Here is a 13,697-nt window from a genome sequence, read left to right as displayed (position 1 = left end):
CTTCAATCAGAAGTCCCTGAAGAAATTCTACAAAAGGTAAGAGTGGCTGCTTGAGTTGTGGGGAGGCCAGGAAGAGTCAGGACCGCTGACCCAGTAATGGGAAAGCTCCAGCTCAGTGCCAAGTGTCAGAACTGAAAAAGCAATTGCCTTTAAAGAGGCATGTGAAGAATAAAGCCTCTGACAACCACCTTTATTAAATGCCAAGTAATCCAAACTTAGTAGTGTACTGTTAGTCACTCAGTCCTGTCTGACTCTTTGCGACCTTGTGAACTGTAGCCCGCTAGGCTGCTCTGTCCATGGGATTCTCCAGACAAGAATACTGGATTGGGTAGCCATTCCCTTCTCCAGGGGATCCTCCCGACCCAGGGATCAAACCCATGTCTCCCACCTTGCAGGCAGGTTCTTTAGCCTCTGAATCACCAGGGAAGCCCTTTTAAAGGCAACAGGCTCTCTGGAAGCAACATCCAAATGATACTTGCCTTCCAGGATCAACACCAAATAGTGCTACAAACCAACTGGCCCTATAATCGCTCCTCCACAAAACCCATCTGGATATGGGGAATGTGCTCCCAGGATCTGTATAGGGACTGCCCTCATGGTTGTGCCTAAGTAGCATCCATAAGATTGCCTGTAGCCTAGGATATAAATGTCCCCAGAATATTCATGTGCTTTGGATGAGCTCTTCCAGGAAGGAAAGGACAGCATTCCACTGCTAAAGATGTCCTTGATGACCCCAGAGAGCTCTCAACAATTTGTTCCACAGGCAGCATGCCCTGCAGTCCTCAAGGAAGCCTCTACGTTATATCAGGCTAGCCTATGCCCAGCTGATGACCAACACTGCATATCCACATGGGTTCCCACCCCTGGGTGGCCTCCACTCCAGAAGACCTCACTCGTGAGTGACACAGACTCATCGCTGGAGATGATCCCATCCCAGGTGACATCATCCCAGGCCGGGAGTTCACCATCGGAGACGCCTATGCCTTGTCCACTGGAGATGACACCCAAGGGCCAGGGCACTATGTTGGAGATGTAGCTGCTCACCCAGATGGCTTGCTCTCCAGTTCACATTGTGGAACACTGCAATGTGGACTGAGACGTTCCAGAAACAATGGACTAAGTGCACTGCCTGATGGCACCAGAGGACGAGCCGCTATGATGTTATATGGCGGAACTTGCTAGGTGCTGGCTAGCTGACCCAACCCTAGACCAAGAGGCCCGTCAGACTGCCAGTCATTTCTCAGGCCAAAAGGTGCACCCCAAAACAGACAGCGCTGCTGCCTACAAATACTGAAGGCCGTTCATGTCCTCACCTCCTAACTCTGCTGTCTCAGCATCACAGGCTGGACTGTACTCTAAGCACCTGGGTTGTTTTGTTTTGTTTGCCTGCACTGGGTCTTAGCTGCAGTATGTGGGATCTCGTTCCCCAACCAGGGACTGAACCCAGGCCCCCTGCACTGGGAGCTTGGAGTTGCAGCCACTGGACTACTAGGAAAATCCCCTGAGTTGTTTTTTTTGTTTGTTTTTAATGTTTTTTTATTGTAACATAATTGTCTGATCTTAAGCTGTTGATTGCCAAGGCATCCACATCACAGACAGCTGTCTTAAATAAACACAGTGCCAGCTACCAGACTAGATGAGAACCAGGCTTCCCCATCACAGAAGTTTCCTTTGTTTTAGAGATCACTGGATGACTAGGATAACTGCCATCTGACCACTTGGTTTTCCCTTCTGACATTTTAATTCACGCTCTTGTTTTAAATTCACCAAGAAAGACTAAATCTGTGACACGCTAGACATCCCATCCTAGACCCCAACAAAAGCGACCCAGGCGGCACGTGTACTCACTTTCTACCCATGATCTGGCTGTGCAGCCCGATGCATGCCGTGCGGCCTCCAGCACCTGTGAGTAATAAGCCATATTTTCTTTACAAAGTTCCCTAAGGGTTGTTGCTGAGACACCTCTTGCAATCATAATAAGAACCACAAGGCGGGGTGGAGCGGGGGGTTGGGTGGGGGTGAGGTGGTGAAATCACAATGAAAAACGTGGAAGTGTTAGTCGTTCAGTCCTGTCAGACTCTGTGTGACCCCACTGACATTAGCCGGCCAGGCTCCTCTGTCCATTGGATTCTCCAGGCCAGAATACTGGAGTAGATAGCCATTCCCTTCTCCAGAGAATCTTCCAGATGCAGGGATCGAACCTGAGTCCTTTACTCCCAAATATGGATGGACAAATATTACCAGATATTTGACAGAAGTGAAAGAGATCATGATGAATAAATAGAACGATTTCTGGAGAAAAAGACAAATATACTACAGGAAACAAGAGAACATTACCAAACAATCCAAATTCATATTCTCAGAACTGTAAAAATGACAGTGGGTCTATAAAATGGGAACAGGGTGCTATAAAAGGGAGTAATTAGAGAATAAGAGAAAGTCCTTGGAAAAAAAGTATTACGGCAAAATTAAAAATTGTGGATGCGAAGTACTCAGCTCAAAGCAGCTCTGCCACACCCTGGCTTGGATAGACAGTGGTTTCGACCTGGCCACACCCTGGCTTGGATAGACAGTGGTCTCACGCTGGCCACACCCTGGCTTGGATAGACAGTGGTCTCGCCCTGGCCACACCCTGGCTTGGATAGACAGTGGTCTCGCCCTGGCCACACCCTGGCTTGGATAGACAGTGGTCTCGCCCTGGCCACACCCTGGCTTGGATAGACAGTGGTCTCGCCCTGGCCACACCCTGGCTTTGTTAGACAGTGGTCGTGCCCTGGCCACAGATCCCGCCCACCCACGTGACCTCTTCCTGAACGAATCGGCAGCTCAGGCACTGACCCTTGCCCAACAGACACCATTACCGGTCCATCCCAGAGGCCACACCCAGTCACCTGTCATCTGGCCCGGAGCCCGACTCCGGCCACCCACATTGTCCACCATGGGAAGGTTCCCAGGAGCCCTCTGGCGCCCCCGCCCCCGCCCCCGCCCCCGCCGATTCCTGCCCCGAAGGCGCCTCCTCCCAGCCGCCATTCCTTGGGTCGGGGAGTGGCCTGCCATGCTGCCCACATCGCCCTCACAGGAGCGTCAGAACTACCGCCCCGAGTGTGAGGCCGCGCTCAACAGCCACACCACCCTGGAGTTTCACGCCTCCTTCCAGTGCCTGGCCGTGGCCTTCTACCTCGACCATGATGACGTGGGCTTGAAGCATTTCTCCCACTTCTTCCTGCTCCGCTCCAACGAGCACAGCAAGACAGCAGAGAGCCTGATGCTCCTGCAGATCCAGCGTGGGGGCCGCATCTCCTTCCTCGACATCAGAAAGCCCGAGACCCAGCAGTGGAAGAGCGGACTCCAGGCCATGCTAGACACCCTTTACCTGGAGAAGTGTGTCAACCAGAGCCTGCTGGACCTGTACCAGCTGGCCACTAACAGCAGCGACGCCCATCTGTGCAACTTCCTGGAGACCGGCTACCTGGACCAGCAGGACAAGTTCATCAAGGAGCTGGGGGACCATGTCAGCAAGCTGAGCAACGTGGGGTCCCCGGAAGGCAGCCTGGCAGACTACATCCTTGACAAGCTCACCGTGGGCGACAGCAACAAGGAGGACTGAGCCTGGACTGGACTTTCCCCCGAGACCTGGGTGACTGCCCAAGGTCACCCTGCCTGCCATGCAGACTGCAGTATTGCTCTTGCAGAATAAGTTCACAGAATAAGTTCACTTAAGTTTTCCTTCTTTCATTGTTGCCAGTTCTTCCAATAAACTGCTTCCTAAAGAAATAAAGGTCCCTTGTTGATTCATGCGTGCAAACCCTTAACCTTTCAAGTTTTAAAACAGGTATCCAGGAGTTTCTTGAGCTACCAATGCCCTGTCCACAGGCAGCTCAAGATCTGCACAGAGGGAGGGAAGAAGGGGACCCATAGGACCCTGAACAATACAAAATGTACCTTCCCCTAATAAACAATGTGGTACATGGGGTGGGTGTGGGTGAGGTGAGGCTCTGGTGAATGTGGGTGACTGTGAATAGATGAGCTATAAAAATATGGCCTGAAAATCATGATTGGTGTAGATCTCCAGAAACAGTGAAGGGACTGGGATTGGGAAGGGAACAAAATAAAGGGGTCTTCAGTTGGTTTGAAGCAGACTTCTGGGTAGCAAGATGGTGGCCCTGGATGCTGGCATAGCAGAGTCCCTCTCTGACAAGCTCACCCTAGGCTACAGTGACAATCTAAGGGTGGCAGGGCTGGCTTTCCTAGAGACACACTTCGTGTGGTCAGTTGAGCATGGATGCTACCCTTATAAAACATCCCCGTGTGATTTTTACTTGAACTGTACCACCCTGTGATAAAGTAACGTGGTACCACTCAAAATTTACCTCATTTCCATTGAGGGTGAATCTATGTAGCCATTCTACAGTGAAAAATATAAGCTCTTAAATGAAGGTCAATTTGTGATACTGAATATAAAGTAAAATGAATCCCCCTGAATATGAAGTCACTGGTACTGGCTGTATTGAGGAATGTAGTGGTGGGAAGGGTTGAAGCTGGGAGGTATCACAGCTGGTCCAGGTGAAAGACAATGGTGGTTGAACTGGAGTGGAGGATGAAGAAATGAAGAGATGTAGACACATTGCAGATGGATTGGGATACATCAGCAAGGTTTCTTCGTGGACCAGAGATGAAGAGTGAGATATGAAGAAATTAATCTAATTTAGCCTGGGTTGATGGTGGTGCCATTTTATCAATTTGAGGTCTTTTGCCAGGGGCACAGCTGGGATGGAAGGTTGGAGAAGGCATGTCATGTAAAATCTGAGATGCATATTAGACATCCAAGTGGAACTGTCATGCAGGTAGCCAGAAAAATGAATCTGGAGTTCAGAGTGGATGTAGATGTCAGCTTTAGAAATAGACCTATGGGAAATATCATGATCCCTATATAGATTGTGTGTGGTCATGGGAGTGGAAAACCTCACTGGAGAGTGGACTAGGAGTGTGGCAGAGCCTAAGCCCTGGGTAACGAACATGTAGAAGCAGGGCTGAGGTGATGAAACGCCCAGAGGGGTGCTGACCTCACCTTGACCATTAGCTCACTGCAGACTGTGCCCACCTGTGCCCACACCCTGTGGCCCCAAATCAGCCTGTTTGTGACCTCACTGTGGCCTCCTGGGATCTGCTTTCAGAATGGGGAGAAGACTGAACTTTTTATCTTCTTGTAACTATGCAGAAATAAATTTTCCAGTTTAAAAAAAAAAAGATTTCTTAAGAAAATGATAAGGACTTGCCTGTTGGTCCAGTAGTTAAGAAACTGCCTTCCAACACAGGGGATATGGGTTCGATCTCTGGTCCGGGAATTATGATCCCACATGCCTCAGAAGAACTAAGGCCATGCGCAACAACACAGACAAAGGACAGCAAAAAAAAAAAAAAAAAAACCTTTATTTTTTTCCTCTTCCCCTTTAAAAATTCAGCCTCTCAGTCAACTCTATTTGATCAGATGAAGTCTCTACACATGTAAACCCTAATATCCTAACAAAAACACTCAAAATATGTTTCTTCTGTGCCTAGGTGTGGTTAATAAGGCAAAAGGTAAAATTGTACAGATCTTGCCTGCCTTATGGTCCTTGATAAGACATGGTCCTCAGATTGACACATGGTCAGTCTGAGTCTCCCTAAAGTTTGCAAACTGCTTTGAATATTTCAAATATTTACAAATATTCCTCCCTGTAGCTTAGACATGACCCTGGTTTAGTCCCAGGGTCAGGGAGATCCCTGGGAGAAGGGAATGTCTACCCACTCCAGTGTTCTTGCCTGGAGAATTCCATGAACAGAGTAGCCTAGCAGGCTCCAATCCATGGGGTCGCAAACGGTCGGACTCGACTGAGTAACTAACACTTTCATTTTCCTCTCTCTGACAATGTCTCAGATCCTACATATGTCAATTAACTGTTCTCCTCTAGATAGAAGCAAGCACCAGGTGAGTAGCTGTTCATCTCTATAACTAGAAATTGACTTTTAGGTTGTGCTAGGGCTCCATTACTGCGCAGGCTCTTCTCTAGTTGCGGTGTGTGGGTTCCTTAGTGTGGTGGCTTTGCCTGTTGCACACCACGGGCACGAGGCGCTTGGACTTCAGTAGTTGTGGCACATGGGCTCAGCAGTCGTGGTTCCCCGGCTCTAGAGCACAGGTTCAGTAGTTGTGATGCGCAGGCTGAGGTGCTCTGCGAAATGTCCTGGATCAGGGATCAAACCCAGGTCTCCTGTTTGGCAGAAGGATTCTTTACCACTGAGCCACCAGGGAAGCCTAAAGATCCTTCTTGCTCTCCAGTTTTGGAGAAACAGTTTGGTGTCGTGGATTCTTCCCCACAGATGGCCTGGGTTCAAATGCCATTCTAGCCACTTACTAAATTGAAGGCATTGGGGAATGTGAATTAACTTCTCTGTGCCTCTGTTTTCTGATATGTAAAATAGGGATCAAAAAACTATGGCTTAAAAGAGTAGATTGTTTATTATATTGAAAATGTTTAATTTCAATTTAAACATATTGAAAATTTGTATCTTTTCAATTGCCCTCAGGCAGGGCAGTATCAAATGAAACAAGTTCCCAAAGGGCTAGATGACCAAGGTCAACCTAGGGCATTCGTACATGTACACTCTCCATTTTCTACCTCAGATCTGATATAATTGGCGGGGGGGGTGGGGTGGTGGGCGGTGTGGAGCATATGTAGGGCACAGCTTTCTGTATCTGCCTGAATGCCCTATTCCCTTACTGGGGGAAGATCTAACAAAGTTAAATGCCTAAGTGACTTTCTCACCAGAAAAAGTAGACACTAAAGTACTCCTAGGTCAAGCCTGCCCTCTCCAAGCTGTGCTATGACAATGGAGAGACAAACTTCAACCAGAAGTCCCTGAAGAAATTCTTCAAAAGGTAAGAGCTGATGCTTGAGTTGTAGGGAGGCCAGGAAGAGCCAAGACCGCCGACCCAGTAAGAGGAAAACTCCAGCCCGGTGCCAAGTGTCAGAACTGAAAAAGCAATAAGCTTTAAAGAGGCATGTGAAGTATAAAGCCTCTGAGAACCACCTTTATTAAATGCCAAGTAATTCAACGTCAGTAGTGTAGCATTAGTGGTTCAGTGATGTCCCATTCTTTACGACCTCATGGACTGTAGCCCACCAGGCTCCTCTGTCCATGGGATTCTCCATGCAGGGATACTGGAGTGGGTAGCCATTCCCTTTTCCAGAAGATCTTCCTTACCCAGGGATCCAACCTGGGTCTCCTGCATTGCAGGCAGATTCTCTACCTACCATCTGAGGTTCCAGGGAAGCCCCTTATCAAACTTATCAATATCAATAAAATACTCCAATACTGCCGGTACAAAAGCCAGGGGCCAGAGATTATTGTTTGCATGGGATCTGAGACTCATTGACTAAATTGTACATGATGTATGTTCCACAGTGCCAAATTCTTATACTTCTACTTACAATCTTATTTGGAGACTTTTGCTGGTTTACAATTCTGGACCTAAAAGATCCCTTTTACTGCATACCACTCAGTCCTGAGGCCTAGGAACTGTTGCCTTTGAATGAGATGATCCAGAGACTAATATGAAAGAACTCTATTGTTGGATGGTGCTCCCACAAGGATTGAAGAATGCCCGCACCATCTTCTCGGCAAGCCTTAGCCAAGGACTTAAGGGACCGGCAATTAAATCAAAGAGTTGTACTGCAATATATGAATAATATACCTAATGGCCAGTAAAACGAAGGAAGCTTCAGGCCAAAATATAATCCTTACTTTCAACTTTCTGGCAGACTGGGGATATAAAGTGTCCATGGGAAAAGTGAAAACTTCTCAACCAACTGTAAAATATTTATGACAAAGAAACATATTCCAAATGGAAGGGACGCATTAGAGTGATGGCGTCAACCACCAAAAGGCAATCCTGAGGATTCTTAGGAATGGCTGGGCTTTGTTGCATTTGGATCCCTAAGTTTGGGATCATGGTAAACCCCTATGTGACGCTCTTAAAGGAAATAACAATGAGCCACTAAGATAGACTGCAGAATGCCATAAGGCCTTTCTGTACAATTCACTCAAGTCCATTCTAGCAGACCTGACCTGACAATACAGATACAGAAATGCTTACAAATGGGAGGAGCTTCATGGACGGGGGACTCTTTGGTATGCAGCAGTAACTCATCAGGAAGTCCTAGAAGCAGAACTCCTCCTCCAGGTATGTCTGCCCAGAAGGCAGAGCTAATAACCTGCATGAGAGCCCTGCACCTTGGAGCTAAGAAAAAGGCAACTCCTGCTACTCATTCTAAGTACACCTTCTCTGTGGTACAGGTATGTGGGGCCATATGAAAAGAGAGGTCTATGAACATCAGGAAGGAAAGAAATACACAGAGGAGATCCAGGACTTACTAGACTCTGTTAGAATGTTGGAAGAACCAGCCATCACTCACTCCCCAGGCCACCAAAAGATGGATAGTAATATAACTAATGGAAATAATTTGGCCCATCATGCACGCATGCTAAGTCACTCAGTCATATCCAACTGTCTGCAACCCCATGGACTGTAGCCTCCCAGGCTCCTCTGTCCATGGGATGTCCCAGGCAAGAACACTGGAGTGGATTGCCATTTCGTCCTCCAGGGATCCTCCCGACCCAGGGATCAAATGCACCTCTTTCGTGTCTCCTGAGCTGGCAGGCGGGTTCTTTACCACTAGCATCACCTGGGAAATAATTTGGTCTGTCAGGCCACAGAAAATCAGCCAGAACCAAAACCCCAGGTCCTAAAACCCTAGCACTCATCCCACGTGTGGACCTATTGCTGTTTAAGCCTCAGTATTCAGTCATGGACCTAGAGAGCAGATGAATGGGGATGTTATGCTCAACATCACTAATTAGTAGAGCAATACAAATTGAAACTTACCATGAGGGCTTCCCTAGTGACCCAGTAGTTAAGAATATGCCTTGTAATGCAGGGGACACTGGTTCAATCCCTGGTTTGGGAAGATCTCACATGCTGCAGAGCAACTAGGCCCGCGAGCCACAACTACTGAAACCCACGTGCCGAGAGCCCATGCTCTGCAACAAGAGAAGCCACCGAAATGAGAAACCCACCACACCACAGCTGGAGAGTAGCTCCCATGAAGCACAAATAGAGAAAGCCCTCACACAGCAAGAAAGACCCAGCACAGCCAAAATAAACAAATAAACAGACATTTCTCCAGAGAAGACATACAGATGGGCAAAAAGCTCATGAAAACATGCTCAATGTCGGTAATAATTAGAGAAATGCAAATCAAAACTACAACGATGTATCACCTCACACTGGTCAGAATGGCTATCATCAAAAAATTCTATAAACAATAAATGGTGGAGAGCGTGTGGAGAAAAGAGAACCCTCTTGCACTGTTGGTGGGAATGTAAATTGGTGCAGCCACAATGGAGAACAGTATGGAGGTTCCTTAAAAAACTAAAAATAGAACCACCATAGACTCAGAAACCCCACTACTGGGCATATACCCTGAGAAAACCATAATTCAAAGACACATGTACCCCAATGTTCAATGCAGGTCTATTCACAATAGCCAAGACATGGAAGCAGCCTAAATGTCCAGTGACACAAAAACAGATAAACAAGATCTACATATATACACTGGAATATTACTCACCCACAAAAAGAAATACAATTAGGACATTTGAAGTGATGGGGATGGACCTAGAGTCTGTCATACAGAGTGAAGTAAGTCTGAAAGAGAAAAAAATCATGGTCTATTAATGCATATACATGGAATCTAGGAAAACGGTACTGCTGAACCCATTGCAGGGCAGAAATAGAAATGCAGTCATAAAGAATGGACATGTGGACAAGAGGGGGAAGAGGGAGGGTGCCAACTGAGAAAGTAGCACAGACTACCATGTGTAAAATAGACAGCTAGTGGCAAGCTGCTGTAGCACAGGGAGCTCAGCTTGGGGCTCTGGGATGGCTTAGAGGAGTGGGATGTGGTGTGGGAGGGAGGCTGAAAGGAGGGGATATATGGATGCATATAGCCGATTCACTTTGTTCTATAGCAGAAACAAACACAACATTGTAAAGCAATACATTCCACCCTCCCAAGAGAAAAGGAAACCATGGCTTCCAGCAGCACAAGTAGTTCAAATGGGCTGATTTGAGACTGGCCAATCAGCTGATTCCTCGAACCCCTTAAATTTCTCCTTCAACCTTGGGGTGAAGAACCAGATTTGAGAGCCTTGCCTCCTGTCTCCTTGTCAGCTGACCTCACAAGAAAACTTCCTTTTCTCAAAAGCCAATGCTATAGTACGGGGTTCTATGCACATCAGGCAGTGAGCCTTTCTTGGTAATAGACGCACGGTTAACCAGACACATCAAGTGACATAGACACACACACATTTACCTATTTGTTTCATCACAGACTGCTTTGTTTTATACCATGGGTTGTCAAACTATGGCCTGCAAGCCAAATCCAGCCCACCATCTATTGTGTTACTTTTTTAATTTGTTAAAGATGATGTTTTTTGAGAGTCCCTTCGACTGCAAGGAGATCAGACCAGTCTGATTCTAAAGGAAATCAACCCTGGATATTCATTTTAAGGACTATTTCTGAAACTCCAATATTCTGGCCACCTGATGCAAAGAACTGACTCACTGGAAAACACCCTGATGCTGGGAAAGACGGAAGGCAAAAGGAGAAGGGGGAGACAGAGGAAGAGATGGTTGGATGGCATCACTGACTCAATGGTCATGAATTTGAACAAACTCTGGGAGACAGTGGGAGGAAAGAGGAGCCTGACATAACTACAATCCATGGGGTCGCAAAGAGTTGGACATGACTTACTGACTAAACAACAACACTTTTAAGAGAAGTTTTAGGCTGATAGCAAAATTGAGAGAAAGGAACCGAGATATTCCCAGGCCACATATTCCCTGGCCCCACATATGCATAATGTATGCCACACTCAACATCCAGAAACAGAGTGGTAAATTTGTTACAACTGATGAACCTACAATGATACATCATAATCACCCAAAGGCCACAGTTTATGTTAGGATTCCTTATTGGTGGTGTACATTCTATGGGCTTGGACAAATGTATAGGGACATGTACTCCTGATTATAGTCATGTACAGAGTTTTCAGTGCCCTAAAAAATATCCTCTTCACCTATTCTTTACTCCTCCCCTCTCAACCACTAATCTTTTTACTGTCTCCATATTTCTTACATTGAGATATAATTGACATACACCAATGATTTCAGGTATATAACATAATGGTTAGATATCTGTATATGTTGTGAAAAGATCCCAAGTAGTTGACATCCATTACCATACAATAGTTACAAATGTTTTAGTTGTGATAAGAACTTTTTAGGCTTACTGTACTAGGAACTTGCAAATATACAATAGTGTTATTAATGACAGGCACCATGCCATACATTATAACCCATGACTTATAACCTGAAGATTTTGTCTTCTGCTTCCTTAACCCATTTTGCTGACCTTGACCCCCTCACCTTTGCTCTGGCAATTACCAATCTCTCCTCTACGAGTTTTGGTTTTTGCTTGTTGTTCTTGTTTTAGATCTCGCATATAAAGGAGATACATATACAGATACATATACGGTATCTGTCTTTCTTAGTCTGACTTATTTCATTTCACCTAATGCCTTCCATTTGAGGTATTTCAAATCCTAAAAGATAATGCTGTGAAAATGCTGCACTCACTATACCAACAAATTTGGAAAACTCAGCAGTGGCCACAGGACTAGAAAAGGTCAGTATTGATTCCAATCTCAAAGAAAGGCAATGCCAAAGAATGCTCAAACTACCGCATGATTGCACTCATCTCACACGCTAGTAAAGTAATGCTCAAAATTCTCCAAGCGAGGCTTTAGCAGTACATGAACCGTGAACTTCCAGATGTTCAAGCTGGTTTTAGAAAAGGCAGAGGAACCAGAGATCAAATTGCCAACATCTGCTGGATCATCAAAAAGGCAAGAGAGTTCCAGAAAAACATCTATTTCTGCTTTATTGACTATGCCAAAACCTTTGGCTGTGTGGATCACAATGAGTTGTGGAAAATTCTTCAAGAGATGGAAATACCAAATCACCTGGCCTGCCTCTTGAGAAACTGATATGCAGGTCAGGAAGCAACAGTCAGAATTGGACATGGAACAACAGACTGGTTCCAAATACGAAAAGGAGTACGTCAAGGGTGTATATTGTCACCCTGCTTACTGAACTTCTACATCATGAGAAACACTGGGCTGCAAGAAGCACAAGCTGGAATCAAGATTGCCGGGAGAAATATCAATAACTTCAGATATGCAGATGACACCACCCTTATGGCAGAAAGTGAAGAGGAAATAAAGAGCCTCTTGATGAAAGTGAAAGAGGAGAGTGAAAAAGTTGGCTTAAAGCTCAACATTCAGAAAACTAAGATCACGGCATCTGGTCCCATCACTTCATGGCAAATAGATGGGGAAACAGTGGAAACAGTGTCAGACTTTATTTTTCTGGGCTCCAAAATAACTTCAAATGGTGACTGCAGCTATGAAATTAAAAGATGCTTACTCCTTGGAAGGAAAGTTATGACTAACCTAGATAGCATATTCAAAAGGAGAGACATTACTTTGCCAACAAAGGTCCATCTAGTCAAGACTATGGTTTTTCCAGTGGTCACGTATTGATGTGAGAGTTGGACTGTGAAGAAAGCTGAGCACTGAAGAATTGATGCTTTTGAACTGTGGTGTTGGAGAAGACTCTTGAGAGTCCCGTGGAGTGCTGGGAGATCCAACCAGTCCATCCTAAAGGAGATCAGTCCTGGGTGTTCATTGGAAGGATTGATGCTGAAGCTGAAACTCCAATCCTTTGGCCACCTCATGCAAAGAGCTGACTCATTGGAAAAGACTCTAATGCTGGGAGGAATTGGGGCCAGGAGGAAAAGGGGATGACAGAGGATAAAATGGCTGGATTGCATCACCGACTTGATGGACATGAGTTTGGATAAACTCCAGGAGTTGGTGATGGACAGGGAAGCCTGGCCTGCTGTGATTCATGGGGTCACAAAGAGTTGGACCCGACTGAGTGACTGAACTGAACTGATGATAAGTGATGCTGAATACTTTTTATGTACCTCTTAGCCATCTGTATGTCTACTTTGCAGAAACATCAATTCAGATCTTCTGTAAGTTTTAGTAATCAAATTTTTTTTTTTGTGCTATTTTGGAGATTAACCCCTTATCACAGGAGTCCTCAACCTCCAGTCCAAGCAGCAGCAGCATTAGATTAGAAATAAAGTTCACAAAATATGTAATGTGCTTGAATCATCCTGAAACCATCCCCCCACACCCAGTCCATGAAAAAATTGTCTTCCACAAAACTGGTCCCTGGTGCCAAAAAGACTTGGGACCACTGCCTTATCACATTTATCATTTGCCAATATTTTCTCCCATTCAATAGGTTGCCTTTTTATTTTGTTGATAGTTTTACTTTGCCATGCAGGAGTCTTTTAGTTTCATGTAGTCCCACCTATTTATTTTTGCTTTTCTTGCCTTAATTTTAGTGTCAAATACAAAACCTCACCTCCAAGACTAATGTCAAGGAGTTTACTAATGCCTCTGTTTTCTCCTACAAGTGTTATGGCTGCAGTCTTACGTTCAAGTCTTTAATCCATTTTGCATTG

General features: G+C 45.7%; 1 protein-coding gene across 1 annotated transcript; it reads left to right on the top strand.

The window, feature by feature from the left end:
* Positions 1 to 2,938: 2,938 nt before the first annotated feature.
* Positions 2,939 to 3,607, top strand: LOC113888021 (ferritin heavy chain-like). The gene has a single exon (XM_027535377.1). It carries the CDS (start codon positions 2,939 to 2,941, stop codon positions 3,605 to 3,607), a length of 669 nt encoding a protein of 222 aa, XP_027391178.1.
* The last annotated feature ends 10,090 nt before the right edge of the window (positions 3,608 to 13,697 follow it).

The sequence above is a fragment of the Bos indicus x Bos taurus genome, chromosome X (genome assembly GCF_003369695.1).
Source record: "Bos indicus x Bos taurus breed Angus x Brahman F1 hybrid chromosome X, Bos_hybrid_MaternalHap_v2.0, whole genome shotgun sequence".
Taxonomy (NCBI): domain Eukaryota; kingdom Metazoa; phylum Chordata; class Mammalia; order Artiodactyla; family Bovidae; genus Bos; species Bos indicus x Bos taurus.
This window is presented reverse-complemented; position numbering and strand designations above follow the sequence as displayed.

What these genes read in the sequence shown, in the direction of transcription:
- LOC113888021 (XM_027535377.1), top strand. Translation starts at nt 2,939, where the DNA reads ATGGGAAGGTTCCCAGGAGCCCTCTGGCGCCCCCGCCCCCGCCCCCGC.